General features: G+C 45.3%; 1 protein-coding gene and 1 long non-coding RNA gene across 2 annotated transcripts; one reads left to right on the plus strand and one right to left on the minus strand.

The window, feature by feature from the left end:
• Positions 1-593: 593 nt before the first annotated feature.
• On the minus strand, positions 594-15,705 carry SMU1 (SMU1 DNA replication regulator and spliceosomal factor). Its single transcript, XM_030004830.2, has 12 exons — positions 15,577-15,705; positions 15,036-15,246; positions 14,776-14,928; positions 13,539-13,649; positions 12,526-12,654; positions 11,060-11,179; positions 10,530-10,646; positions 10,199-10,326; positions 5,633-5,759; positions 4,076-4,243; positions 3,630-3,782; positions 594-2,980 (listed from the first exon to the last, which is right to left on the minus strand). The coding sequence occupies exons 1-12, from the start codon at positions 15,600-15,602 to the stop codon at positions 2,882-2,884; spliced, it is 1,542 nt and encodes a 513-aa protein (XP_029860690.1). The 5' UTR covers positions 15,603-15,705; the 3' UTR covers positions 594-2,881.
• Positions 15,680-27,128, plus strand: LOC121232683. The gene is made up of 3 exons (XR_005931587.1): positions 15,680-15,730; positions 25,738-26,656; positions 26,924-27,128. It is a non-coding gene; the product is annotated as an uncharacterized LOC121232683 (long non-coding RNA).

Consider the following 27,128-nt stretch of genomic DNA (forward strand, 5'->3'; position numbering starts at 1 on the left):
AATCCTCAGCAACATGCAGAATCACAGATTCACAGGGGCTGGCAGGCACCCATGGAGATTGTCTAGTCTCTCAGACCTCATGAGAATGTGGCTGCTTCATAAGACTTTCACAAAAGATCTTTTTGTTTTGAGATCAAATCTTCAGTTTTCAGCTGGTCTCCCTAAATCTTACGAGGACTCAAGGGAGGGTTTGATTTTTCTTTGCAGGTGGCAAGCTGATAGTAGTATCAGAGCAGGACTACACTCTCTATCTACAGGCTCACATGTTACTTGGATAAAGTATTACCCCAATAACATTTAAAAAAAAAAGTTACATCCACCACTTGCATAACTGTGCAGGAACCTAAGCTCGCTTATTTTTTGCTGAGATGGCAGTAGCTCTTCCACATACTTTCTGCAAGCACATACAGACAGGCAGCTGATTCCACCCAAGCAAGGCTGAAATTCATTGACCCTCAGTTCAGAAACAGGAGGATGAACTGACCTATGAGACTTTCACTATGTGGCGCTCCCCCCAGAAAGCATTCTGCACTCCTCCATGTGTGATGCAACTCACCAGCTGCAAGCAAAATAATTCAATAAAGCAAGGCCCATGGTTGAACAATGCTTTCTTTAATATTCGTTGAAGCACTAGATGTTGCCTTGTTCAAGTCTTACATACAGGTAGGTGGCATAATACCTGGCTGATTCTCCAGAGAGAAAATGTCTTCCTAGATTACATTAAAAAAATTAACATTTGCATTTAAAAAAAAAATTACGTTACATCAAAAAAAAAAAAAAAATCAACATTTTCAAGATTATCATTGTATTTTTTTGCCAACTGCCAGCTATTTTGCAAATTACAGCTGCAGCCCAGGAAGTAAGTTTTACCATTGCGCTTTCATAAGTATTAGTACATTTTGCTTTTTTGTCTTCAGTACTTGATGCAGTAAACTGAAACTTGCATAAAAAGCTTAAGAAATGCCAGATTTTCTCACATTTTTAAGCTAGAGAATGTATTTCAATCTCTAAACATTCAGGATTCTGACAGTTTTATTTGCTACAACTACTTTTCTTTTAAAGAACAATGTAAAATATAGTTCACATTGAAGATTAGCAGTTCTATGTAATCTGAAGGCAAAATGAACTACAAGTTAGATAACATTAAAAATATTTTGTCAAGATGTTCTCCTGTATCAAAAGTACTAATTGCCAATGGAGTTTGTCAGGTGTATTACTGTCAGATGTTTCTGGCATGCCAGTGTCCTTTCAGGCAGGAAAAGTAATCACTTTTTGCTACCTAAAAATACTTCATTGCCATATCTGAGGAAGCATTAAAAAAAAAATTTAGGAATTATAATGTTACAGCTAAATGTAGAACTAAACACTACAGTTGTAGTGAACAAGCAATGCTACGTGAGAAGTTAAGCTGAAATGTTTATGCATTTCCTTAGACCAGTATGAACATAGATCAGTCAAGTGTACCGGTCAGTGCTGAAGGAGGTCAGTCACCAGCTGACAACCAATACGTGCATTAAGATCAAGCCCTCAAGCTCAAAAAAATTGTGAGGTTATTTAAATTGGAACTAATTTATTAAGTCAAAGAGAAGTTATTACTGTTTGAAAGATTACTGCAGCAAGAAAGCATTCTGTAAGAGATGAGAACAGGAAACGGTGCAACAGATCCAAATCTGCATGTGTTTGTCTCATCATTACAGACAAAACCTCATTTTTTTGCTGCATCCTAGAAAAACTATGGTCAGACTTTAGAAGATGCTGGTGTACATTCACAACAGTGTGCATTAGTCAGGATCTCAAATGGAATCATCATCTGCTCCCAACTGAAGAGCCTGAAAGCTGCTTTTTACCATAGTGTGGGACCTAAGTATCACCTTAACTAGGTCCACAGGTATATGAAATAAAAAAAATCTTACAAGTAATTAATTAAAGCTTAAGTATGCCATGCCCTTTTGGGAAAGCAGGAAGATGAACTGCGTAAACTGGAAAAACCAAAACAACTGCAGCATGTGCTGCATCATAGCACTAGGAACTTGCCCTATGTAAACCGGCTTTTGCATGTTTTAAAATATTGATCCTGAGGCCTGCTTCAGTTAAAGCTGGTCTGAAGACATTATACACTTACAGGAAGAAGGCCCACATAATAATTTCTTTTAGCCTGGAAATAAAGTAAAACAAAAAAGAAACAAAACAAAACTCCAAAACCAACCAAACAAACAAAGAAAAAAAAAACCACAAAAAAAACCAAACCAAAAACCCAGCTATATCTCACTGCCATGTTAGGCAGGTTTATAGCAGGAAGTGCTGGGAGATGAGGAAGAATAGTTTCATTCTGAGGAAGCTGTGTGACACTACTTAATATATACAGTTGGAAAAATTGAACACAGCAAAACCCACTGGACTAGAAAAGCCTCTACCTTCAAGCTGAGGGCAGAGTAGCCTCATCTGCATTCCATGAAAACTGTGCCTTTGTTTCAGCAGTGGAGAAGAGACAGCTTTCCTGTTCCGCATAATTCACTCAAATAAAAAAAGCATTTTACTGTATTCTAGGAAGTCAGCAACCACTTGTAAATGTGTGTAGTTCCTAGCTTGTTCAACTTTTATAAACACTGTAGGAAGAGTTCAGACTTCAGGAGACAGGAAAAACACTCTCACTGAAGTTGTTTCAGCTACTCTGGTAAAAATAAAAGTATTTGAAATTAACTGATGCTATATTTAAGCACCAATCTACCTAACTTTAGACCAAGAATTAAAAATGTCATTCTCTGGAAACTGGAACTAAAATTGAGTAAATAGCACACTTTGTGCTTTAGACCTTGTTAAAGCACAAACACCAATAACCTGCAACTAACAGGCACACTGCATAGCTTATTGTAAAATCAATCTATGGCTTCCAGAGCTTGAGGAGGCCATCTTCACTGTAAGTGGCAATCAGGTTCTGGTGGGGGTGATGAGCAATGCCAATGACATCCTTTTCATGAACCTAGAGAATAAGCAGAAAGACACATCAGGAGATTCTTCCTTTAGCAGATTCAAGCCAAATATTCTCTTCAAACAAGAACTAGAGGCAAGCTGAACTGACGTTTAACATGCTTTGTGCATACAGCAAAAGCAGAGGAACATACCCCCCCCAATATTAAGTTCCAGCTGCAAACAATTTTTGTGACATAGCAGTTACTTTTTACTGGGTGAAGGAAGGTTCAGTGAAGATTTACATCCACTGAAATCCACAATATCCAAGTGTTCCCCATTAAATTTAGCTATTCAAGCTGGTATTCCTCTTTAGTTTCCAAGGCAAATTAAAGCCTGACAACTTGGTCAGATTCTCCATCAGCTGGAGCCCAGGTCAAGACATGCTCTAGTTCCAGTAAGTTCAAACCAATTCACCCTTGGCTTGGCGGGTAAACATTTTCCTAACTTTTAAAATTAAAATGGTTCTAAAAAAAACTAAAGACATTCTACAGCCAAGTGTTCTAGAATGCATTTGTTACCAGTCATGGCTGCAAGAGGTGAAAGATTCCTTGGTACAAGACTTCTCCTTACGGACTTCTCCTTATGGACTTCATAAGTAACAAACATTTAGATCATCCTTGTGTTTAGAACTCTGCAAAAGCTCAAAGCTAAGAACTTACAGTCAGAGTTCTCTCCAGCTTGCCGGTCACTGTGCTAAAGCAATAGAGCACAAAATCTTCACCAACACAGTAGATCCATTCACCACGAGGTGAAAGCGCACAGCATACAAAGTCACCACCTTCTCTCTTACCAGAGCTAAAACTTCTTACAATCTGTAAAGATACCCCCCCAAAAATATTTGGCACGATTAATCTGCAGCACATCATTACTATGTTCAGGGCAAAAAAATTTAGGCAGTACTAAGTCTGTTTAGAACACAGGATCTCTCCATAGCTGCAATCGCCTTCTGCAAGTCAAGCTGTTCTATAACCTGGGTACAGAATAGTTTGTCATGAAAGCAAGCTGGAGAAATCAGGTTTAACCCAAGGCTAGGTTGTTAACTACGTTTTTGGCATTCTTAAAATGACTGAGAGAGACTTGAAAGGACACCAGTAAGACCACATACTTGTCCTTGCATATTCATAATGACGACTGTGTTCGATCTGTTGCAAACAACAAAGTGTTCTGGGTTTTTAGGCAGGAGAATGACACTGTTCACAGTAATGTCTGTCCCAGCAGTGCTGCCAAGAGATTTGAAGGTGTTTGAGCACTCTGTCGTCTTCACATTCCAAACCTAGTATGAAAAATAAATGTAAAACCAATTAGCTTTAAAAAATTAAACAAGAATGAGCTGATTCTGGATACTGGATTCCGATTTTTTTTAAGGCTCCTGAGGGGAAATATTAATTCCAAAAATTGTAGTTTAAAGCAGATTTTTAAAAAAAGTAATTATCACATCTATTTTGAAGTGTGGACACCATGAACAATTTCATTACAACTGAACTGAAAGTGAATTTCCATGATCCAAATTCAGCCTGGCTCCCTTTCATTAAGCATATTCCCTGACGGGTGAGACCAGACTTGCTTTCTGGTTTTAGCTAGTATCTGTGAATATATGCGCAGCCTCTGCACACGCAATTTGCCTTACACAAGACAGACATGAAAATCACTGAAAAAGCAAAGCCTCACTGATATCAGTGGGAGAGACATCCCAGCTTACAGCTGCTTCAGGCTCAACACCAGGCTGTTCTAGCTGTTTAGAAACAGAAAATGGAACTGCTTGTTTAATATCTAAAATAAAATGTAACTCACCATCTGTGGAATATTTTTGCTGTTTACATACTAGTACAATCAAAATGGAAGATACCACCTTCTTAGGCTATTCCCATGATTGGGGCAGTCTAGCAAAGAGTGCAAGTTTGAAGTAATGCCCCATTTAATATGAGCAAAATCCATCACACTCTCCTAGGCCACATCTATAAACCGGATCTGTTTACCCACCCTCCATGCACTGTATTGATGCCCTACTTAATGTAGCCGTTTCTATATTTATTTAGTTTTTATTAGTCAGTAATGCCCTGTACACAACAATGCTTTACTCCTCTTAACTACTACACACTGAGTAGTTCCACTCTTTGCTGAGACTAGAAGCAAACCTATCACTTCTACAACCAGTTTCATTAATGCTAGATTTACCTAGCTAATACAGCAAGGGACTCCTAAGCACCAAGAAATAAACAGTTGTCCAACACAGCAAGCAAGAAAATGCCATTATTTCAGACATGGGAATCCCTACATTCTAGGACAAGCGGTGTCATAGTCAATTCTATTTCTAGAATAAAGCAGGAACAGGCAGGTAATTATTGCACTTATGTCCTCCTTTCATAAACACTGCAGAAACAGGCTCTACAGCAGTCTGTAAGCACAGTATGAAACTTCATCAGTTCTGATTTACACGAATCTACAGCAAAGGTGTCATGAACAAGTGATTTAGATCACTTAAAGAATCACCGTTAAAAGGTATTAGCAAAAGTGATTTTAATGTGAATTTGTACCAGCAGAAAGAGTTATTATTGCAGATAACCCCAAGTCCTTCTCCAATGATGGCAGCAGTCATAACAAATCAGCTGCAACATGCAAAGAGTCTGAATGTGTTATTTAGAAAGGGTAAATGTTATCTTACCTTCACTGTGCCATCAGAGGATGCACTGATAATATAGTGGCCGTCCTGGGTAAAAGTAGCTTCATTGACAAAGGAAGAATGACCACGGAATTCCTTTAAAGTCTTCCCAGATTTTAAACCATGAATCCTGTCAAACAACAGAGGTCACAACTAAGCAAACAACTGAGGTAGTATGAACCACCTGCTGGCTTCACCGTATTTTAAATCTGAGATACCTTTGACAGGCAACAATAAAAAGTGCTAAAAATCTGCAAGATGTAAGTCTTTATCGTGAGCCCCTTTTGTCAAAGACTATGTCTTCCTGTGAAAAGCTTAGGGAAATACCATCAACCTTCAGCCTTAAGGACCTGTATGTAATAAACACTGTACCTATTAGATGACAGGACTATGAAAGGGGAAACTATGAAGTTGACAAAACAACAATTACAGAATTAAGTTTGGAAGTCTCTAGTCCAACAGATTCCTCAACTTTAAGTGAGGTCAGCTTGCTCAGGGCCTTGACCAACTCCTTGTCCAGTTGGGTTAAGAAAAATTCTTTCCTTACACTCAAGCAGAATTTTTTCTCTTTTGCAAGCTATTGCCATTGCCTATTACTGTGCAATTCTGTCAAGAGTTTGCTCAGTCATCTAAAAGGAAATCATATTGCTAATCTGTATCTGCCTTAAATTGTAGTACCTACTGGCTACAGAAATACAATTTTCAGGCAGAAGTCTGAAGCCTTGAGAATGAAATTCTTTATTCCATTTGAAGCTTGCTGTCCTTGATTCAACATCCACCCTTACATAATTTCAATTAAAGTGCTTATGCTATAGTTCACATATATCAGGATTTAAACAGCTGAACATCTCTCATTAAGATGTTTTGTAATGCCTGTTCACTGTGCAGTTGCCTCCAGATCCACACATTTCTTCATTTGGTCTTTACAGTAGACAAGAGCCTAAAGCCATTAAACATATTACATAATCCCATTCAATTAAACACAAAACAGAGTCGTCAAGCACTGGATCAATCTGATTCACAATGCAAGGACCACATCCTGCAACTCAATTTTGAAAATGACATATGAGGAAGTTGAAAACCTTGACAAACCAGAAAGCTAGACTGAGAGAAACCTCATGATGTTGAGAACAGATTGCTGCAGAACCACCTCAGCCACCAGTATCAACGGGGGGCTGACTGGCTGCAGAGGGGGTCTGCAGCAAAGGACCTGGCAGGCCTTGGGGAGAACAAAGTGAAAGCCAGCAGCTTGCTGTGGCATTGACAAAACCCAGCCACACACCAGATGCATTAGGAGAGGCACAGTGTGCAGATCAAGGTTCCTCCCTGTCTGTAGCCACCTCTGGAGGACTGTGTCCAGTTTTGGGCCCTCACTAAGGGGCCACTAAGATGGCCAGAGGGCTGTACCACATGATGCATGAGGAGAGGCTGAGAGGGCTGGGTGTGTTCAGGCCACAGAAGTGAAAGTTCAGGAGCATCTAATTGCTGTCTTCCTTGTAGACAAATAAGTTAAATTATTAAGTAAATCAGGATAACCTCAAAGAAGAAAAATAACTGTGTACTAGACAAAACTGACCTAAGCTGCTTTCAACTGCAGGAAAGTGTCTGCGTAGCAACAGAATAGCTTTGTTGCAAACCAAATCTACCCAGCAGTTGGCAAATTCCACTCAGTAACAAGACACCTAATAGGTGCAGAATCAGAATTACTGCACTCCACAAATGTTAAGCAACACTTTCCAGATGCTAAGAGCTGCAGGAACAGCAGTTTGATGAGGTTGCTGCTCATCTGGTAACTTAGATTAGAACAGAGTTTTGAGTATTTTTGTGACTATTTGCTAGTATTAAAAGTAACAATTAACTTTCATTTTTGCTTCTATCCACCCTGAAATGATCCTTTAAAAAAAAAAAAAAAAAAAAGAAAAAGGATATCTCAGTCCTTACTAAACATCTGAAAAATTTTAACTATTTGGTTAACATCACTACCTAACAAGTTTTTACAGAATAAGTGGAGTCAGATTCTTCTCAGAGGTGCACAGCTGAAGGACAAGAGGCAAAGGGCACAAGTTACAAAGGAAACCAAAACAAAACGTCTTTTCTTATGGCCAAACAGGATTTTCTCCAAGAGGGCTGTACAGCCCTAGGACAGATGCCAAGAGAAGCAGTGGGGTCTCCACCCATGGAGATTTTGAGAACTCAGATGGACAAAGCCCTGAGCAAGCTCTCCTAACTGAAAGGTTGGTTGTGCTTTGAGAAGCATATTGGACTAGAGACCTCTAGAGGTACGTTTTAAATTAAACTTTTATAATTTATGCCTAGCCTGCCTTACACAGGTTGCACAGACACTTGAGCTTTCTTGGAGCACAGATACAAGCCTAACCACCTTCATACCTGTCCCACAACCATCCATTCCTTTGTCATGTTGTGCCTTAACAGATTATCTGCATACCAGGTAAGCTCCAGTAGCTGTATGTATATAAGTCTTAGCACGTGGAAATTGTCAGGTAATGCCAAGTTTCTTCAGTTTAGCCAAACCACATTAAGAGGGATATATTCTTTCGATTTTCTGCAGACTGACCTTATATTCAACCACTGTAACTGAGCTGACACACTATCAACTTGCTAAACTAACTGGATTGTGCACCAAAGCCAACTCCAAAGATTGCAGAAAGACTCAACTCCCATTCCTGGGTTCCCAAGATCTCAGCCTGTGGGCCTTCAACATCATGAACAGTTTCACTGCCCAAAAGGAATGCCACAGATACTGGGAAATTGAACTATACAGATTGGTTAAAAAACCCCCACAGCTCATATCCCAACATAGTGCTGGTGCTACACAGCAAGGGATGGTTTGCCTGAGAAACAGAAAGCATTCCCATGCCCAAAAGCAGAACTGCAGAGACAGCCTGAAGAGATCGGAATTATCTTTTGGGAGGGAAAAGAAAAATGATCCTGTCTCTATGGCTCTTTTTCATGTCTGAAAGAAGTTTTTTTTTTCCTCTTGCCAGTATAAATGTATGATGGTACAAACCATCTGGCCACATGATTTTTCTATAACAGAGATTCTAAAACAGTGGTACATGTCAGAGAATCACAGAATAACTTAGGCTAGAGGAGATCTCAGAACACCTCCATTCCACTGCTCTCCGCAAAGCAACATCACCTTTCAAATCACTCATGGTCTTGTTCTGTTTAGCTTTGAAAGCCTTGAAGGGTTGAGATCCATCCCCAGCCTAAGCCAACTCTCTCAGCATTGTCCAAGCACTGCTTCTTTCTCAAGGAGTTTAAAAAAAAAAAAAAAAAAAGTTTTTCCTTATATACAATCAGAATTTCACTTCCTGGACGTTGTCCCTTGTAGGAACTGTGCACTTGAGAAGAGTCTGGTATTGTCTTATCTGTGACTTACTCTAGATGAGGCAACTAGGTCCCTTCTCAGCCTTCTTTTTCCAGGCCGATCAGGCCCAGCTCTCTCAGCCTTCCCTTATACACCACATACATCTGAAAAGATACTCAGAACAAAAGCAGCACCGTAAAGAACAGGAAAGGCTGTACTGCCATTTCCAGATAAAAATTGTAACTCCTGCTCTTGAGGCTCTCAGGGTCGATCAGCCTGGCTGTCTTCCAGGGTTGGAGCTCTAGTATTCCATGTCAGACTGCTAGGGAGAATAGATGCCCAAAAAACATTTTCTTTGGGTCCTTCTTCCTCTTGTTCCCACTCTAAAGCGAGTTTTCTGGATCCAAGAGAGATAGAGGGGTGGATCTGGGGCTGGGACAAGAATCCTTTTACAAGGGCTGGCAATGCATGACTTAGACAGGGAGCAGCAACACAGTGCAAAGTGACTGTCCCTGAATGTGTAGGGATGTGCCTCATCTTCTTTCACTCACATGCAGCTCACAGGGACACACAGACCTTTACTCAAGCCCAAGGGAGAGCCATGACTATTGCTAATTGAGATTCCCACGCACTTCTGGAAATTTTGCTCTATTCAGCAACTATCAGGAGGAAGCAGAGAAGATGCACCAAAATACTTAAAGCTGCTCTCAGAGGATTTCTTCAGATAGTACGAAAAGAAGAGCCCGTGATACTGCTTCACAAGGAAAATGAACTGGATAGAATCAACTGCTGTGAAGTTGTCTATTAAAGCTAGTGAGTACAATTAGGCTGTTTAGGGTGTTTCAAAAAATGTCATCATCCTGTTATCCTCAGATCTTTTTTTACCCTAAGCTTATTATAAAAAAAATGTTAATTTTTGACGGTTGACACAACTGTTTCTTAAGATAGGAGTCTCCCAGAAAGAACATGCGCAAGGTCAATGTAAATTACAATAGAGCAGAAGAGGTACTTGGCCCCTAGCCCTGGAAGAAAGCAAGTTAAGCAAGTGAAAGGTCAAACTTTCAAACTGTTCCTCTCCAACCCTCAGCAGTCATGATCTCCTATTAGTATTAAAACTCAACGCAAAAGGATCAAATCCCAGGTCAAATGAATCTATATTCAAAAGTTTAACTGCTTAATGTGAAAATTCTGCTTTCTTTCCTCCTGCACTGTAGCTCACACATTCTCAGTTTATTTACCTGATTGTCTGATCAAAAGAAGCACTAAGAATTTGGCTGCTGTCTTTGGAGAAACTGAGGCATGTAACACCTTTACTGTGTGCTCGTTCAAATCTTCTCAGACACTGACCGCTCTGGATCTTCCACACCTGGAAAGGAAACAGCAAATGAAATAGAGGTGGTTACTTTGTTAAGAGATCACAGAAGCTTAAACATCAGTGCTAATACATATCTGTTTCTGAGCCATGCTAAACTTCACTTGTTTTTACATAGAATTGCAACATTACTGCAATTGCAAGTGAATCCTTCTGGTCACCACCTCTACCAACATACCGTACAAAAAGATTTGTACCTTGATCTTTCCATCTTGTGCTCCGGTTGCTAGCATTTCTGTATCTCTGCTGAAGCACATGCACAGCACTGCATCATCCATCATCATAAAATTATCTTGTGCCTGGTACTTCAGATCCTAAATGAAAGCAGAAGATCCACCAATCAAAACAGTGAATTCCATTAAACACTTTTTAAGGCAAACTGCAAACGTACTAGCACTTTTAACTTCAGTTATATTTTATAACCTATCACCAAGCAGACCTCACAGCCTTATAGTAACAGGGAAGTGCTATTGTCACCGTTTTAGAGGCAATGACAACAATCCGGAAAGGTAAAAAGAAAAAAATGTTATCACAGAGGGAAGTCTACGACAAACCAGACAATTAAACCCACGTAAAGATTCCACACCAATACTTGAGTTGGCCAAGCAGACATTCTTTTCAGATTCACAGTCCCTGAGAAATGAAAACAAACATAAAGTATAATCTCAAAGAATAAAACCAGGTACTTGGCCAATTAACCATCTGTCTGAAATAAGGTACAATTTACCTTCCTAATCTTTCCAGTAGTGAAGTTCCATACTTCAATGAAACCATCAACAGAGCCAGTAACAAGATACTGTCCATCAGGGGAAAACCGAGCACACTCCACATGCGACTTCTGCCCAAACTGTTTTATAGGAGAAAATAAATTAAGCCTAATAAGCAATTTAACAAAACCCAACTCCTTAAAACAAAACTGTAGTCTCATTTTGGTGGCAAAAATACAGTATTTTATAGAAGTATGCATTCACAAATTTAAATGTTAAGGTACAAAAAAACCTGTCAATACCTACTACTAGCACTTCAAAAACAAACAAAAAACCCCTCTTTTTGATCTGGTAATATCTGTGGAAGCTACATCAAACACTCCATGCTTGCAGCAGCAGTTGGATTGGTTGTCTTCATATTTTGGGGTTTTTTTTTGCAGTGAATTGTATATGGTAACAAACACCTTTCCAGTACCCAACATATATCCCTAGCAGACTTCAGAAATTTCTGAAGTAGTACAAGTTGCTTCACTTGGAATGATGCTTCTCCAGTGAAATTCTCACAGAAAATGTTTGGTATTTTTTAAATACAATTTTTAAATTTTACATTTTTAAATACAAGTGACCACGACAACTGAGTATAGAAAAAGCTTTTCACTAATCAATACAAAAATCAAAGATCAGTACTGGTAAACAAAACAAGTTCTCATAAAGCATTTTTACCAAGCTGCTCCTGAACACAACAAATTGATTTCACAAGTTCCAACTCATGACTTCCAAAAAACATTATCTCCTGTTCATTGGGAGAACTGGTAGAGCTACTACAGTGAATTAACACTTCTCACTGTACAAAACTGTTTGGTGAAGTTGAAAAGCCTTCACAGTAGGAAACTGCCTATTCCACATTGTGAGTGCTGCTGAACAACTATGTCATTACAGCAGAGTTTTCTTTCTCTTTTGAAATCTACATGATAAAATCCTCACAAAGGAGATACTGATCATATTAGTAGACATGGTATTTAGTAGTTCATGATCAAAACTTAAGTGGTTCACAGAAGCTAATATGCATGCACAGAAGTTTAAGACACAAGTATTTCCTTGCACAAATAAAGAAGGGGACTAAACAAACCACTTCTGAAAACTCAATGATTCTGAACTGTGAAGTCAAAGAAACAATGAATACATTTATCATATTCACAAATACCATGAGCACCCAATCTTGTTAAGGGACCTCATTTCAGACTCTCATGAAAAGTCTCCTGATGAGATAAAGCATGGAGAAGAAGGGGAGGGGGAGGGGGGGAGGGAGGGAGGGAGGGAAGGGGGGAGAAGGGGAAAGGGGTGGGGGAGGAATTGGAGGGGTGGAGGGAAATGACTTACAAAAAAGAGAACAGAAGCATTCAGAAGGTTTACTCTTATCTCCCAACATAAAAGCACAGGAAGGAACAAGCAGCATTAACACACATAAAATCAAACACAACATCACCTTAATATGTCTGCTCAGCTGCGTGGGGAACTTTTCTTCTTCTACGTCTTTCACAGCTGCTTTGCCTCTGAACAAGTCAATTGTCATACCAGGAGGAAGCAGGCCCTGATGCTGCTGCCATTTCAGTGCCTTTTGAGGAGTTGAAAACCATACCCTTAGGTATCAGTTAACATACATCTTCCTCATCAAGGCTTGCTTCTAATTAACACAATACAGCAATAGTTTCTTGCACCCCTACAAATTGTACACCTGTACAGTTTGAGACAAATATACCGCAAACAGTTACTTGAAACAAGACTTACCAGATTATGCTTCCTGACTCATGATCACAAACAGAATAGAACATTATCCCCAAATGGCTTTTTTTGCAAGTGAGAATGACTCAGGCCCACCCTCTCATTCCACCTTCAGTACACAGTATACAGTATGTACACAGTGCGAGTTCAACCTTGCATTAAATTACCCAACTTGTTGTCTATTTGCCTAGAACTGCATACATTAACACTAAAAATGACACATAAGCTCTCTTGGAAGACACAAGTGAACTTCATTCAAAAGACAAAATCTTATACAACTCCTTCAACAGAGAGCTGCCTTCAGTCACAGGACATACCAGTTATGCTGAGAGAAAGTAAGATGCAAGCCATAAAACAACAAAATATATTAAATACTGTCTGCATAGAGTATCAATGAATACACTCTGAGAATCAAAAAGAGATTTGTAAGTACAACAGAAACAGTATGTACTAGTATGCACTTTGAAAATAATCTTCTCTATGCACTGAGTATTTATTCTAGGGGAAGAAATCTACCACTGCAGTGCTGACTTTTCCTACAACCACTAAATCCTTGCCACATGGAGAAAATACCATTTTTAACTATACCAGATGTAAATGTGCAGTATTTAAGCTTTACTTTTATAGAGCTGGAGAATCAACTACATCATAGTTAGGTTTATGAGGCAAAGATCTACAGAAACTGACATAGCTACCAAAACATTTTTCAAGAATTACCTGCCCCAACAACGCCATTAGACGAGATGGAGGTACCACGCTGACTTCTCCAGCTAAAGCTTGTGCAATAGCAGCTCTCCGCTTCTCTTTGCTACTTCCATCTGGGTATGCCTAGAGAGAAGTTATTTTTAGGAAGTGATTATTCTAAACTGTTTTGCATAAAAACATTCATTGCTCTGAACTGAAGCCCCTTCCAGATTAATTTTCTTTCAGGCCTTCAAAACAGCCCTTCTCTTTAACACTAACCCTTGAAACATTTGGGATATGCTTTCACTAAAAATGTCAAACTGACATTATCAGTTCAGAAATAATGCCTTGTTATTACACAACAACGATTTTATTTACAAAATGTGAATTTTCTTCTGCATATATAAGACAGGAAAAGCAAGGCACAGATGTCATCCTCTGTGTCATGGATTAACCTCAGCCAGCAACTAAGCACCATGCAGCTGCTTGGTCACTTTCCCCCACTCAGTGGGATGGGGGAGAGAATTGGAAGGAAATAGGTAAAACTCACAGGTTGAAATAAGAACAGTTTAATAGAACAGAAACTAATAATGATAATAACAGTAATAAAAAAAGGATTGGAATATACAAAACAAGTGATGCACGATGCAGTTGCTCACCACTTGCTGATCCATGCCCAGTTAGCTCCTGAGCAGCAATCCCCCACCCAGGCCAACTCCCCACAGTTTAAATACTGTGCATGACATCACATGGTATGGAATACCCCGTTGGCCAGTTTGGGTCAGCTGCCCTGGCTGTGTCCCCTCCCAACTTCTTGTGATCCTCCAGCCTTCTTGCTGGCTGGACATGAGAAGCTGAAAAATCTCTGACTTAGTCTAAACATTACTTAGGAACAACTGAAAATATCAGTGTGTTATCAACATTTTTCTCACACTGAACCCGAAACACCACAACATACCAGCTACTAGAAAGAAAATTAATTCTATCTCAGCCAAAACCAGGACACTGTGGCAGGATACACGTATAAATCCCCAAACTCTCACCTGCAGTATACTTCAAAACCACTGCTCTGCTGCCTTGCGATCAAGTGTTATACACCATTTCCCAAACACTTAATACAATGTGTAAAATCATCAAACTGGGAAGCTGCACGTTCTCACTCCCACAGTGGAAAAGAAAAGATGACGTAAGTAAGCTGTTAGCAACTTGGACCAATGCCAGGGGTCATGCAAGACAGCATTGTGAGGTCTCTAGGAATAGCGTACTATACCTCACGAGGATCAAAGTAAGATCTGGCCAGAAGGTTTTCAAGGTGGATGTACCGCTCTGGCTGAGTTTGTTTCAGCATGATCATGGGATCTGTTTGTCTCAGGAGAGACCTGGCAGCACCTAGTTCCCGGAGCTCAATCAACTCCAGCACAACCTGCACCAAGAGACAAACACTTGCATTAGCCAAGAGTAAGCGGAAAACAACAGAGAGGGGCTTCCACCCAGAGCAGAACAGGCTGTACGCAGCCTGCACTCACTCACCTGCTCGTAGAGATCAATGAGGGTCTTATCGGGCAGCTTCAGCGACTGTATGGCTTGTAGCACCGTGTCCCAGTGCCCGCTGTTGATGTCAGCCACAAAGCTCTCAATACTGTCCACGGTGTTGAGGGACACGGTAGTTTCCTCCTGAAGGGTGGCGAGGGCCCGGTGGAGGCTGTTCTCTTTCAGGTACTGCATGATCAGCCGGATCACGCTGCAGGGGAACAGCGCGCAGTCACGGCACCGGCCCCACGGCCTACCCTTCCCCGCGGCCCCCCCCAGCCGCCGCAGCCCCCACCCGCCCGGATGCCCAGCCGTGGCGGAGCGGGCACCGCCGCCGGCCCCCCCCCCCCCCCGCAACCGTCCTCGTGTCCCCCGATCACCTCAGGGACAGCCCCTCCCCCACGACCACGCCGCGCCACAACGGCTCCCGCCTCGGTCCGGAGGCCGCACCGTCCCCTCCCGGTACCACCCCCCCCGCCGTGACCGGCACGGCCGCGCCGCGCCGCTCCGCCCCGGCCCGGCCCGCCGCCGCCTCACGCACTCGGAAGACTCGATTTCGATGGACATCTTGAACGCCGCCGCTCACGAACGGCCCCACCGGCACCGCCCCGCCACTTCCGATCTCGCGCCCCGGGCTTCCGGACCGCGCCACGCCGCGCGGGACCGCCCCCCTCACCTGACGCGGCCTAAATCACGTGGCGGAGGGCGGGGAGGGCGGGGGGGAAGGGGGCTGCGGCAGCGGCGCGCCGGGGGCGGACATGCGCACTGGGACAACCCCGCGCCCGCGCGGCGGGGCGCGGCGGCTCGTGCGCCTCTTGGCGGTGGTGGGCCGTCACCGCGGGCGGGCTGAGGGGCGGCCGGTGCCAGCAGGCCCCAGCTGGGCCTGGCTGGTGACCCCCGCGGCGGGGCGCCCGTCCTCGGCAGCGCCGGGAAACCCAGCAGCCTCCTCGCCCCCGTTGTTACTCGTCAGGGAGGTAACTTGGAAAGAATGTTGGGCGTGAGGCCTGTGACGTAGCACGAGCCAAAGGCAGGGCCTCGTGGAAGTGGAATTACCCATTAGCCCGGTACAGTGCTGGCCCGGCCAGGAAGGCTGAGGGAGAACATGTGAGGGGAAAAAGCATCAGAAAGGCTGGGACCAGTGTTCTCTCAGGAGTGGCTGTCAGTTCTGGGACCTGAAACGGTTGGGGTGGGGTTTTTTTTCCTATGCTTCAAAGTAGCAGCAGTTGAAACAGCCACTAGAGTGAGCACAGCAAGTGTAACGTCAAGGCGAGAGCACTGATGTACATTAACCTGCATAGTTGCTCTGCAAGTTGGCTTTTCAGCGTTGTCTTAGAAGTATGGTCTGCGCCTTCAGTGTAAGCCTTGTTGAGTGTTTTACAGTTTGAATACAGAACTCGGGTTTTCCAGCTGGTTTCCCACAGAGGTGCAGTCCACCTGCTGTCCTTCACTCATTAGTGTTTCAGAAGATGCCCTGTGGTGGTGCAGACATGTTGGAGTGCATGTCAGGCCTGGCACGGGTGTGGAACAGTTCCTTGCCTGCCTCCTTGTTTGCATGTGCAGGTTTGCAGATGCAAACCAGGGATCTTGCTGTTTGCAAGCCTTAAGCTAGTGTGAGCTCTGCATTTCAGAAGTGTGGTCATGTGTGAAGGAATGATGCTGCGTAAGGTAATATTTCATTAGTAGGGAAATTAATCGCATATCTTGGCTGCTTTAATTATGGACTAAGAATTGGAAAAATGCTGCTGTATGGGGCAGAGCCCTCCAGTGGCAAGGGGGCACATGAGAGACAACTGCCCTTTAAATACACAAAGGGTAGTTGTGGCAATCCATCCGTGCTGCTTGGACTCTGACTGAGGCCAAATGTCTTGAAGCCCCGTTTAATCCTAGAGGATTAAATCCTCTAGAGGATTAAATCCAGAGTAAAGCTGACTGTGTCCTTCCTGGCTGTGTGTAGACTTAGGTGGCCTTGCTGGGAAGGGAGCTCCTCACTCCCTGGGCAGCACCGAGGATCTTGCTGCTCATGTCCCCCTGGTGCGGGGCACTTCCCACCTGCTCCCAGGAAGTGCCCGATACTGGTGCTAGACTGCCAGCGCATGGGGATGTGAAATCCGCTGTACTCAGCCCCTCTTGGAGAGTCTTGTTCCGTGCTGTTTTTTTAGGCTTAGTGTACAATTTGCTGGATGAGCCATGGAAAATACAGCCATGTGTGAGAAACTGCCTGCCTTTGCCAATAAAAGCTGTTCTTAGCTGTCTGTGTCCCCAGAGTGCTTAAGAAAGTAATCCAATAGCGTAAAGTTGAAAAAGTAGTGAGTGAGGCACACTGCTAATGTTTTGCGTGCTGTTGTTTCCTCTCCGTGATCCCAACTCATTTTTTTTACTGCTATTACAGAGGTGTGGGGATTACTGCCAGGAACTATCAGTTAATCATTCCGGGCATATTTATTTTCAATGACAGGTGTATTTATGTCTGTTGAAGGTTGTTTTGAAAACAAGTCTAATCCAGACTGTAACAAAGCAAAGCCGTAAAATCCAAAGATGGCAGCTGTTTTTGTGCTGGCAGCAGATAGGAATCTGGCTCAATCTGTCAGTAAATTCAGCCATTGCTTTACTGTCTGCCCTCCCTCCCGTGTTACTGGCCTATAGCAGGAAAAGCCAAACAGGCAGGCTGCCTGGTGCTGAACCATCACAGCCCTCAGGATGGCATTTTTTGGAAAGGTGAAACCAGCACAGGAACAAGCTAACAGACTGGACATATGTTGGTGCTATATACCTCATGTGGCCTTCCTTCCCTGATAGCTGCAGAGATAGGTGGACACCCCAACTAAACCTCCCTGTGTGGTGAGTCAGAGCTCTCTATCAACTTCATCCAAGAAAAGGGTCCCAACGCACCAAGTGCTGCGCAAGCACACGAGAAGCAGACTTTGGCTTTGTGGCTAGACACAGCTACAGCCAGCCTCATCTGGTGCTGGCAGCAGTCCTGCATCTGGAGACCTCCAGAGGTCCTTCCAGCCAACACTTGCAGGATGCCAGCTCTGGCAGAACATTACATAAGGGAAGGAAAGGTTTCCATTTTATATTTTGGCTCCCCTGGGCAATGGATGCAAAGGGAGATAAACAGTCTTGCTGCAATGAGGCAGCACAGATGATCTGCAGTAAAACAGAGTTGAACCCAGTCCTCGTCAGTACCAGACCCATTCTTCAAGTGAGAGCTGAGTGTGTGCCTTGATATCCAAATTTTTAAGGGAAGAATTTTACCTTTTTTCCTGGCAGAAAATTTAATAAAGTAATTTTTAGATACCTCCCGATTCAAAAGGAGTCAGTTTTCTGCCCTCCTCTCCTGCATCCCTCCTGTTCTCTTGCTTCCCTGAGAGAGCAGCTTGAGCACAAAGACAGGAGTGAGCCGTGCCTTATGCTGACCAGGTCACCCAACTGCAGTGGCTGGGGAGCAGGATCCAGGCACCAGCTGGGGTGCAGAATCACAGCCTGCAGCTTAGGGGTAGCTGTACACCCGTGAGGACCTCACTTTCCCTGCCAGATAGCTGTCTGGCTTCATGTGCGACTGTCCGCTGCCTCACAAGCTGCAAGATTTAGTTTCCTATGCTCCAGAGCTGTGCTATGGCACCAGGAGGCCACATAAGCTTACAGTGACAATGATGTCCTTTCTCTGCTCTCCAAATTACTCTAGTAACCTGCAGCAGAGTTTTGCTTTTCTCAGCTTTCAGACCACAGGGCCGGAAATGAGTCCTTCCCGTTGAAGCGCATTTGCTGTAGTCTCAAAACAAGACGCACTCCTCTGAGGCCAGCAACTTGAGAGAGGGTGCATAGGGGAAACAGCCTGTGTCATTTCTGTCTCTCTGTTCTTGAGAATATTTTTTATGGGTCCTGAAAAAAAAAACCCACCCCAAGACCCATGACTTGCAGGGAGAGATGTGTGACTTGAAATTGGCGTGTGGTTCCAGAGAGTCCTTAAACCTGTGCAAAACCAAGCTTTGTTTCTCATTGCTGGTGAGGCAAACCACATGCTGGGCCATGCAAGGAGAGTCAGATTGAGGGACATTATCCCCTCTGCTGGGCATCCACTGGGGAGGGATGCAAAGAAGCTGGACAGGGGCCAGCAAACAGCTGTAAGGCAGGAGGGGACATGGGGCATGTAGCCTGCAGGCAGAGCCAGCAGAAGCTGGGCTTGGCTCACCTGACTGAGGGGAGGTATAAGTGGGGTTTAACATCAGCCTAAAACTGCCAGAAGGGCAATTGCAAATGGCTGAAGGCTTTCTGGTAGCCTCAGCTGATGCAGCAAGGGGCAACAGCCACACAGCACTGTGGGGTTTTAGTCAGCACAGCTCCTTCGCCAGCAGCCCTGGGACAAGGCACCAGTTAGGTAGGGACAATCCCTGTCCTGGGGAAGGGGTTTTAGCTGTGGCCACACAAAGCCTGGGGGGCTGGGAGAGCCCTGCCTCTGGCGAGGGGCTTGGGCCGAGACCCCCCTGAGAGCCTTGGTACTGCTGGGGCCCTGCAGACTGCGGACCACGTTCTGGCTTTATCCGACCCTCGGCGGCACGGTGGGGAGGATTGATAATTTAGGCCTGTCTCTGAGAGATATCCAATGAAATGTATCTTGGACTAATTAGGCTTTAGGGCTCAGGAACTCAGTTCCAGTTGCCTGGCCTCTGTTTTGACCCCTTTTTTCTTTGAAGTTCATAGAGAAGAGGGGAAAGGAAATGAGAGGAGAGGCCCTGCTTTTCCTGTAAAATGCCTCATTCCTTATAAAATCGTTTGGCAGAAATCTCTTTCAGCTGGACAAGCTGAATACTTTAATATATGCCTGCAGTCATTTGCCTCCCTTGTCTCATTCCTCTGGATGCTCAGTCACTGCTCTGCATCAGTAAACCGTGGATGCACAGACAGAAACACACCTCAGAGAGGTAGCAGAGAAGATCTCCAAAAGCCTGTTAGGGGGCTCTGAGTTGCAGCAGCTGTGTTATTTCCTGAGCTGGCTGGAAGTGCACAGCACCACACGGTACAGTGGTGCCAGCTCCAGCTCAGCGCTGGGTCTTCAGACCTTTCTTCCACGTAAGCCTGCAGGGACACACAGCTTCCAGCCTTTGCCAGGCCATGGAGAAACCACACCAAGCATCCTCCCTCCCGTGTTAATGTTGCACGAGGAGGGGAGCAGCCCAGGCATGGTGAGGGAGAGGGACAAGTGTCTCAGATCTGTCCTGGGCACTAAGGATGTTTCAGAGCAGGGGGTGCTGAAAGCCCCAAAGGAAGGCAGCCATATTCCCTCCCTCCCACCATAATGCAGAATCACCAGGACATCTTATTAGGAAGGCATCTCTGGAGGTCTGTAGTCTAACTCCCCAGTCCAAAGGTAGATCAGGTTGTGCTGGGCCTTGTCAAGTTGAGTTCTGCACACCTCTGGGGACGGAGATCTGGTCTCTGAGATGCACCACCCTCACGTGGAGGAATTTTCTCATGGCCAGCTGCAATGTCCCATCCTGCAGCATGTACCTCTTGGCCCATGTCCTGTCCTTGTCAGCCTCTGAAAAGAGTCTGGCTCTGTTTTTTCCATAACCACCTTTCAGGCAGTGGATGACCCCTATGATGACTCCCCAGTTGTCTCTTCTCCAGGCTGGGGAAGCTCAGTTCCCTCAGCATCTCTTCATACGCCCTGTGCTGCAGCCTGATCACCACCTTGGTGGTCACTGCTGGACTCTCTCCAGTTCGTCAGTGTCTTCCTTGTACTGGGTAGCCCCAAACTGGACACAGTACAGAGATGAGTCTTCAGCAGCACTAAGTGGTAAGGAAGGATCACCTCTCCTGTGCTGAATTTCACAAAGTTGCTTCTGGTCCATTCCTCCAGCCTGTTGAGGTCACACTGGGTAGCAGGCCTTCCTACTGAAACATAGCGACTGCTCCCACCATTGACATTAGCTATGGGCTTTTTCTCATATTTTCTTAGGATAGGTTGAAACCCACCTTTCCACCAGACGTGTGCAGTGGGTCAGCAAGGGTCCTGAGAGCTGCCTGGGGTTTCCTCCTCTCTTGGCCGGGCATCCAGGGTGAGCCGTGGGACTCACTGTTTCCCTGGAAGGTGGTCTTGCTGCAAAAGGCAACTCTCACAGAGTGTGGTTAGAGCTGGAGCCACTCTTACTTCTCCTTTTGAGAGGTGAAAGCATGGCCAGAGTGTGGTCAGAGTTTTCCTGCACCTACATTCAGTGGCGGGCCACCTGCAGTCCTTGAGCTGAAGGTTTCACATCCTCTTTCTGACCAAGCCTACCCCACTGCTGCAGGGACGAGGACCAAATCTAGCTGCTGCGTGGCCCGAGCTCTGGTTTGGGTGACAAACAGGGATGGGGAGTCTCTGGCTTGTCCGGTGCTCCTCACATGTGTCTGGGGGTCCAAAGGGGTCCGCAGCAGTGTGTAAAGGGCCTGTTCTCAGAGTGCCCAGTGGCTTCATCTCAGCCCTCTTCTTCTGGCTTGGGCATCTTGGAAGCACCGGCACCTTCGCCAGGCTGCGAGGAGCAGCTGACCTAAGGCTGGTTAGGGAAGGAGGATGCTGGAAGGAGGAGGCCAGGGAAGGTATGCTAGCACCGGGTTGTGCAGGGAAGTTTTCTGCCATTTGCAGTGAGGACCAGCAGCTGAGGAGCATGGGGAGATCCAGTGCAACTTGCCGATGACCAGGCAGTTGCTGGAGTTCCCACGGAGGACAGCTTTCAGGTTCCAGCCCCATAGTGTTTCCACATGAAATGAGCACACAGCGTCTGCAGAAGCCACACATGCAACTATGCACCGGTGTGAGGGCATGGGGGTGCATTAAATGAATAGAAACACAGGCACCCCGGCACAGTTTTCACAGAGGTGCCTGCTATGCTTACTCCTATGTCCTAAACAACTTGTGATACAAGAACAGCCAGACATTTGTTTGGATGCATACAGAGCAGCGGACGCCTCCTGAAAGCAAAACATGGCATGGTGTACTTGGGCTGTATCATCTCGGAGAGGAAGACCACGTCACAGGTTTATTTCTGAAGCTGGACCTTGCAGTCCACTGGAGTGATTTTAACGTATGACTCATGTCAAAACTGCTTCAAGGTTAGAAGTAAAATTAAAAATTAGGCTGAAAGGGCTGTTATTCACAGGCAAAAATTGATTCAAGACATTTGCCTTTCATTTTTAAGGACTGCAGGCAGGGGAGAAATGTGAGAAGAATAATTTCTATGTAACTGGAGACTAATCATGAATAATGACACTCCCTGGTGACATTAAATAGGATTGAGTATATTTAACTTGCAGGCTGTGTTATATTTCCAAGTCGTAATTTTGGGCTGGGCTCTTGGACGCTTTTACCAATGAGGCAAGATGCGATAACATGAGTGGTCAGAGTAAGGAAGGAGCAGGGAATAGTGTTTGTGGCTTGGCAGGTGGCAGCCTTTCTTCAGGGTTAAACCCAGCCCCGGTCCCTGCTTGGGGATTGTCAGCACCAGCAAGACGCTCTGTGTGCTCGGAGGAGCAGTGGTCTCATTGCTCTGTCACCAGAGTGAAACACCTTTGCCCATGACTGAGGCTTGGCTCTGGAGGAAAACAAACTGTCTGACAGCACAGCAAGGCTCATCTGCATCCGGATTGCAGGCTTGGAGGGCTGGGGTTTGATGTTGCATGCTGACCACCGTGCTTTCCTGTGCAGCATGGCAGGAAAGCATCCAGGTGGCTGGGATTTCAGCCACCAGCGGCATGAGCAAGAGCTCTCTCTTCAGGCCATTCCTCCCTGACACACCAAACAGAAGCAGTTTCGGTGCCTCAAAATGTCTGAGCTGCCTGCCCTTCGTTCGGCCATGTTTCTGCCTCTGGGTGTCTCTTGGGGTGTGCAGTGCAGGGGAGCAGCTACTGTCCCTTTGAACGAGCAGCATCCTGCTGGAGAAGGGTGCTTTCTCCCAGGTTAAGCATGTGCAGGACAACCACAACTCCTCTCACCCATCTGTGTGGAAGCCTGGGCAGGGGGAAAACTCGCCAGGCTTTTTCCCCAGCCAGCAAGGGAAGGCTGGGCTGACAGGACGGACTGCCACCGTGGCAGAGAGACACTCCAGCAGCCTGTACTGCTGCTGGGCTTGTGGGAGGTGGCAGTGTGGGAGCTGGTGTCCTCTTGCTGCTCTGTGTGTAGCCTGACCATAACGAACCTCAGAGTAGACAAGGCACACTTTAGAGACAAGCAGAATCCTCCAATTAAAAGTTTGGGTTGGGTTTTTTTCTTAAATTAATATCTGCAATATCAGCATGCAGCAGGGTGGCTGCTTGAGATCCCCAAGCATCCTATCTTGTCCCTGTCACTGAGGTGTACACACCTTACAGGGGCTGAAGTCAAAGTTTGAGAGTCTTGGAAATATCTGCAGGGACCCACCCCCTACTGTTTTTGTAGCCAGGACCCCAAGCTGAGTCGGGGGAAGCCCAGCTCCTCCTGGCAAAGCCAGAAGAGCCAGCTACTTGACATTCAGAAAAAGCAAAGCTGTCTCTGAGTTGTCGTCTTTGTCTGCAGAATACCCTCTAAGTGAAGACCCCAGCTGCCAGGGTGAGTCACCTTGCACCCATATCTCTTAACAAAGACAGATTTAGCAGGTATTTGCACCTAAGTAGGATTTTCTTTTGTTTGTGGCAATGTGAGAAGCCGTAGGCGTTGCTTAGTGATTTAATTTCAGTTGTGTACCACAGACCATGTTTCACGCTTCATTGAGTAACTTAGTAAAGCACCTTCAGCCACCGCTGTTTATGATAAACTTGCCTCACCCGAATGGTTTTGGACCCCCAGCAGGGCTGGTGGTAGAGCCTCCGGGGGTCTCCAGTTCCCCTTCCCCATTCAGACCAGGGCTGAGTGTGCTGAAGCAGCTCGGCTCGGAGGTGGCAGGGACTGGAGATGGCCCTCGGGTAGTGGAGGTGAAGACCCGGGGCAGCTCCCCGTGCTCCTCGGGCAGGGTGCTGTGCGCACACCTCCTTGTGCTCTCACCTGCCTGTGCACAGAACGGCTGGGGGATGGGGCTGAGCCCAGGGTGACGTGCAGGGTCGCATGGGACCCAGCAGCACAGGAGCTGCTGACCAGCGGCTGGTCAGGACAGCTGTGGCTTTGTGCAGCTGTGTCTAGGAACACCCCCAAAGATGGAGACTTCCACCCTCCCCGGTGCCTTGTCCCCCTGCCCATCCAAGTTGTGGTGGCTTGGATGGGGGATTCCTGTGCTCATAACAGTGGCAATAAACACAGCCAAAGTACCTGCCTATGCTGAGGGTATCTGTGGAGGCACATCAAGCAATGAATGCTGGTTGCGGGTCTGATGTTCGCACTACAAGAAAAGGAGACCTACTGGAGACCTTTGACATTTCCCAGCTTGGCTGTACAAGCCCTTGAAGCTGTCCTTTCTGTGAGCAGGGGTTTGGAGCTGGGCACCTCCAGAGGTCCTTCCCAACCTGAATTTTCCCATGATTCTGCTGTCGTTGCAGGTTTGCTTGGCTTTCGTTCTTGTTCCTCTAAACAAGAATTTGTTAAGAACAAATTTGCTATAGCTCGAGCACTGTTGTGGTGAGAAAGCTGTACAGAGGTCCTTCTTCCTTTAATTGCTGCCCCAGGAGAGCTTTCTCATGGCTTATACCAAAAGGGCAGGTTGCCACCCAGTGTCAGACCCTTGACAGCCTTGGGCCTTTTGGACATGTTGGCCAGGTCACAGCACCATGCCAACACAGAGGGGCCATGGACATGGCAGAGGATCCAAGGATGGTCCCAGAGACTCATTGCTGGTATTTAATGAAGAGTTTTGTACCTCTGTGGTGATACATGTGTGAAACGGGGCCTCTCCTCCATCCCAGACCCACGTGGCCCTGGGGACTGTGGAGAGTCGGGCTTGGACCATCTCCATCCTGACGTTCATCTTACAAATAGAACCATGACAGAGCATGCCATGCTCCAAAACTCTGCCCCAGGAAACAGGGAAGGCCTCTCCACAACCGAGATGCACGGCTGTTTTCTGAAGGCAGTGCTGCACTCTGTCACATGCCTCAACCAAGAAAAATGTTACAACAAATACCTGTGCTGGTTGTACTTCCCTGTGACAGCGGTGTGACTTCTTTCAAGGCATGCTTCAGCTTCAGGCGTCAGTTTGTTGTGGTTTTACTGGAGCCTTTATGAGTGCAACAAAAGACCTGGATAAAGAATCATCCCTCATCTGGAGAAACTCTGTGGACACCTTTGTGGGGTAAAAATGAGAATAAAACAAAACACAACAGATCCCGCCTAGTGCTCTGTTACAGGCTGGCTTCAGGGTGCATGGTAGAAAGTGTTGGAAAAATTATTATGGTAACCATTTCACAAATCAATAACTTCGTTGCTTTTCAATTGCTTACATAAATTGCCAACAGCATCATGTCTCAGGACAAACCCTGCTATTCAAAGTTTGACTAGTCAGGGAAATTATTATAAGCATCACAAGGGGTCTACAGGTAAGACCCTGAACAAAACTCTGGCTCCAGTTGTTTTCCTCTTTTGTAGCTATTTTTATTGCTTTTAATAAAAGTCTTCCTTTGCCAGGGAACATCAAAAACCAGAAGAAGTGCAGCAACACATGTCTGCAGACAAAAGATTAAGTTCTAGAAAACAGGAATTTTATATGTATATATATACATACATATATGTACATGTATACTTACATACTTTTTTTTTTTACAGTGCTGGAAATAATCATTATGAGGGAGTGGCTGACACAGTGAAAGGCAGAGCCTCAGTCCAGAGGGACCTCTCTAAATGGGAGGTACCGGACCACTTGGATGTTCACAGAGTCCAGCAAGTAGAAGTTCCAGGGGTGCCTGGTGCACAAGGGTGAGGGAGGGATAACACTGAGCATCGGTCCAGGCTGGGAAGTGACTGGTGGAGCTGCTCAATAGGATTCGGAGGTAACTGTGAATATGAGCTTGAACATGGGCCAAAAGTAATTCTCACTGTGAATAATGCAAACTGCTTACTAGGCTGTATGAGGAGGACCATCGCCAGCTCAGTGGAGGGGTGTTGGAGACTCTTGGGTTTCTGTGAGTCCAAAAAGCTCTTCAAGACAATGCATTATATAAGGAGAAATGCGTGATGATGCTGGCAAAGTGCAAGAAAGATTCCCTCGCAACCCTCTGCAGACCTGCCAAGGTTGCACGTTGTCAGACCCCTGGAAACCCAAGTGCTTCAGCAGGGAGACCGAAGTGGGCAGGCATGCTGGCAGAATATGGCAGGCAAGATGTTTTGCTGTGTGTTAGGCACTGGAGTGAACACTATACAGCTTGCTGGCACGGCCTAAATAACTCATTGCCTGGATGGGGCTGCCATGATTGCTGCGCCAGGGTGCCAGCAGCACCATCACTTCTGCATCCTCCTGGGGCCATTGCTCCCAGCATGCTGGTAAAGGCAAAGGTTAGGGTGGGTCTTGCGACACAGCCTGTTCCTTTCTCAGTCAAAATGGGAGTTTTTTGGCATTGTCTGCTGTCCTTCAGCTTGTTCTTATGTTTTGCTTCTGCTAGGCGTTGTTTTCTCTGGAGGCCTGGGATCCTTGGCCACACAATGTTTCCAGTGCTGCTCTTGCCGATACCACTGTGGTTTCTGCTGGGTGGGTTTCTAACTATCATACCATATTGTGTTAGCAGAGCAGGGGTTGCTGAAACTCTGGAGCAGTCTGCGCCCTGAGCTGTTGGTGCAACAGCAGCCCACGGAGTTAAACATTAGCAGAAGTTACTTATTTCCCCTAAAGGAGGACCTTTATAGCTCTGCCCTTATTTTGTATTGTACTCCCAGCAATACCATAACTCTGACAGCAGGGGCTAGAAATTTGATTTGTTAAGACATTGCAATGTCATTATGTCTGGTGGTTTTTCAGAGTTTCCTGGATGTTACTTGAAACAGCATAATCACTTACTCATGTGCAACCAACGACCACATGGAAGCTGCTCACAAAAGAAGCCGCAGCCTTTGTTAACAAAGGAACTCCTGTCTGTTTTATTTTTTCCAACCAAAATTCCCCAAACAAATTAGTTAAATTTCTCCCTTTGTTCTGGCTTTTGTGTTTGCTCTCACTTATAAGC

The sequence above is a fragment of the Aquila chrysaetos genome, chromosome Z, assembly GCF_900496995.4.
Source record: "Aquila chrysaetos chrysaetos chromosome Z, bAquChr1.4, whole genome shotgun sequence".
In the NCBI taxonomy this organism is placed as follows: Eukaryota; Metazoa; Chordata; class Aves; order Accipitriformes; family Accipitridae; genus Aquila; species Aquila chrysaetos.